Here is a 2,329-nt window from a genome sequence, read left to right as displayed (position 1 = left end):
TTAATTTCGGCAAAAAAGAATTTTGTATACAATACATGAATTAAAAAGAAATGGAAAACGTAAGAAGGAGTTAAAGCAAATGAAAAAAGTAGATAAGAAAGGACTTCAGTCAGTTTCCATGAGCTCGTTGTCAGGTCAATATTGCATCTCACGATTAGGTTTGGTCGGGAGTTTGACTATGTTCATTTCAGGCACGTCAGTCAGTCTCGGTACTTGTATATCTTTTTGGGGAAATAATACTATCTCTAGATATAGATTTATATTAAATGATCATTGGTAAAGGTACTTCATACTTGCAATCATTGGTAAATAATATGGTAAGCCGTAAGCCTTTCGGATAAACTGATGACTAGTCTTGTTTCTTGCACAAAGCATATTAAGTATTAACACTCTTTCTATCAAATAAAGAGATATCACAGACATGTTAGTAACAAAGCACAAGAGACAAACTGATTTTTAAAATTTTATATTTTATATTTGTTTTTCTTAACTTTCTTTAGGCCCATACAATTTCAACAAGTAGACTTGAATAAGAAGAAGAAATAAAAAAGAAAGAACAAACTAGAAAAGCTAACTCTCTGCATCTAAAAACAGAGCAGCTTTCTTTTAGGGAAGTAAACGCATTTTCATTCTTATTTCATCCCAATAAATCATCACTTTCTCTTTTTTCAAATTTTCTCACAAATCTTTTGCCCAAAGAAGACTTAAGACTTTTCACCATCATACGGACTTCTGTTGCATCTCAGCAGCACCCATGTTGACAGCTTCATCAGGTATAAACCTACCCCAGAACCAGTGTGCCTTCCACACTCTGTTCATCTCTTCTATTGGCACATTCTTCGTCTCAGGCAACATCAAGTAGATGAATATCGTCATTATGACGACAAAGAAGGCGAAGAAGAAGAATAGTCCGAATTTCATGTGACAGAGCATAGTGAGGAAGAGCTGAGCCACAAGGAATGTGAAGAACATGTTGACCGATACGTTGATGGCTTGTGCTGCTGATCGGATCTCTAGTGGAGATATCTCACTTGGAACCAACCATCCCAACGGTCCCCATGACCAGGCGAAACCCGCTACATAGATGCAGATCAGTGCCACGATCAGATTAGCATCTCCTTTCCCTATGTTCCCTGTTCCAGCCACTCCGAATTTGACTCCAATCATTGCTCCAATAGCGATCTGCAACATACACCGATGTTTTTGAGTTATTGAGTGTTGATCAAGACATGTAAAATAGGGTTAGGGCTAGGGTTCGATGTTACCTGAGATATAAGCATCTGGATACCTCCTTGGAGGAACAAGACTCTTCTTCCGAACCTATCCACTGTGAAAACAGAGACGAAGGTACACAAGAGCTCGATGATACCCGTTACCATAGCTGATAGGAGGGAAGCTTTGCTACCGAACCCGAGGGTTTGGAACAAAACGGGTGCGTAGAAAGTAATAACATTGATTCCAGTAAGTTGTTGAAAGAAAGGAATGAAGCAAGTCATGATCAATTGTGGTCTGTAACGAGGAAGCAAGATGTTCCTCCATGGGTGTTTCACTTGCTTAGACTCCTCACTCGCATCAATGAGATCTTGAAACTCTTCATCGACTTCATCGGTTCCTCGGATGGATTGAAGCATCTTCTTTGCCTCTTCGGAGTAGCCACGTTCAATGAGCGAGTTGGGAGTGTCGGGAAGGATTAGGGCTCCGATCATGATCATCACTGCAGGGACACAAGCTAATCCGAGAGAGATTCTCCATCCGATGTTTCCTTTCATCTGAGCGGTGAAGTAATTGATGATCGTTGCAACCACAATACCAAAGATAATCGCAACTTGAAACCCGTTGTTGAAAGCTCCTCTTAGATTCGGAGGAGCCATTTCCGATAAGTAAACCGGCACAGACTGAAATATAGAAAAGCATAATAACCAGTTAACCAAGCTGCTAGTGTTAGTTCTTCATCAAGCTACTTTACCACAGAAACTTACTTGATTGGCGAATCCGACTCCGAAACCGAGTAGTATACGACCGATGAGAAGCATAGCGATGTTTTGGGCAAAGCCGTTGAAAGCAGAGCCGATGAAGAAGGTAAAACCACCGAGGAACATCGACCACTTCCTACCGAAAACTCGAGTAATGGTGGAGGCGAAGAGAGAAGAGATCAAAGCCGCCACATAGAGAGACGAAGTGAAGAGAGTGAGAAGCTGACTATCAAATCGACAGTACTCGTTCTCGTGAGCGTTCTTCATCTTCTTGTGCACGTAAGGGAAGAACTCTTCCAAGAAAGGCTCCATCGAGGTTACCCCTCCTACAAGAAATTAAAAAAAAAAAAAAAAAA

The 2,329-nt window shown here is 40.8% G+C and overlaps 1 protein-coding gene across 2 annotated transcripts in view; it reads right to left on the bottom strand.

Moving 5' to 3' along the window:
- Nucleotides 451–2,329, bottom strand: part of LOC104765867 (sugar transport protein 4) — a 3,002-nt gene continuing 1,123 nt past the window's right edge. The window contains exons 2-4 of one of the 2 annotated variants that reach the window (XM_010489650.2): nt 1,980–2,299; nt 1,266–1,895; nt 451–1,182 (exon numbers count right to left, since the gene is read on the bottom strand). In XM_010489650.2, the coding sequence (XP_010487952.1) occupies nt 721–1,182; nt 1,266–1,895; nt 1,980–2,299 (1,412 nt within the window). In that variant the 3' untranslated portion in view covers nt 451–720. The remainder of the gene's footprint in view (nt 1,183–1,265; nt 1,896–1,979; nt 2,300–2,329) is intronic. The other variant, XM_019241573.1, reaches the window with a different exon arrangement.

This window comes from Camelina sativa, chromosome 19 (genome assembly GCF_000633955.1).
Source record: "Camelina sativa cultivar DH55 chromosome 19, Cs, whole genome shotgun sequence".
NCBI classification, from domain to species: Eukaryota; Viridiplantae; Streptophyta; class Magnoliopsida; order Brassicales; family Brassicaceae; genus Camelina; species Camelina sativa.
This window is presented reverse-complemented; position numbering and strand designations above follow the sequence as displayed.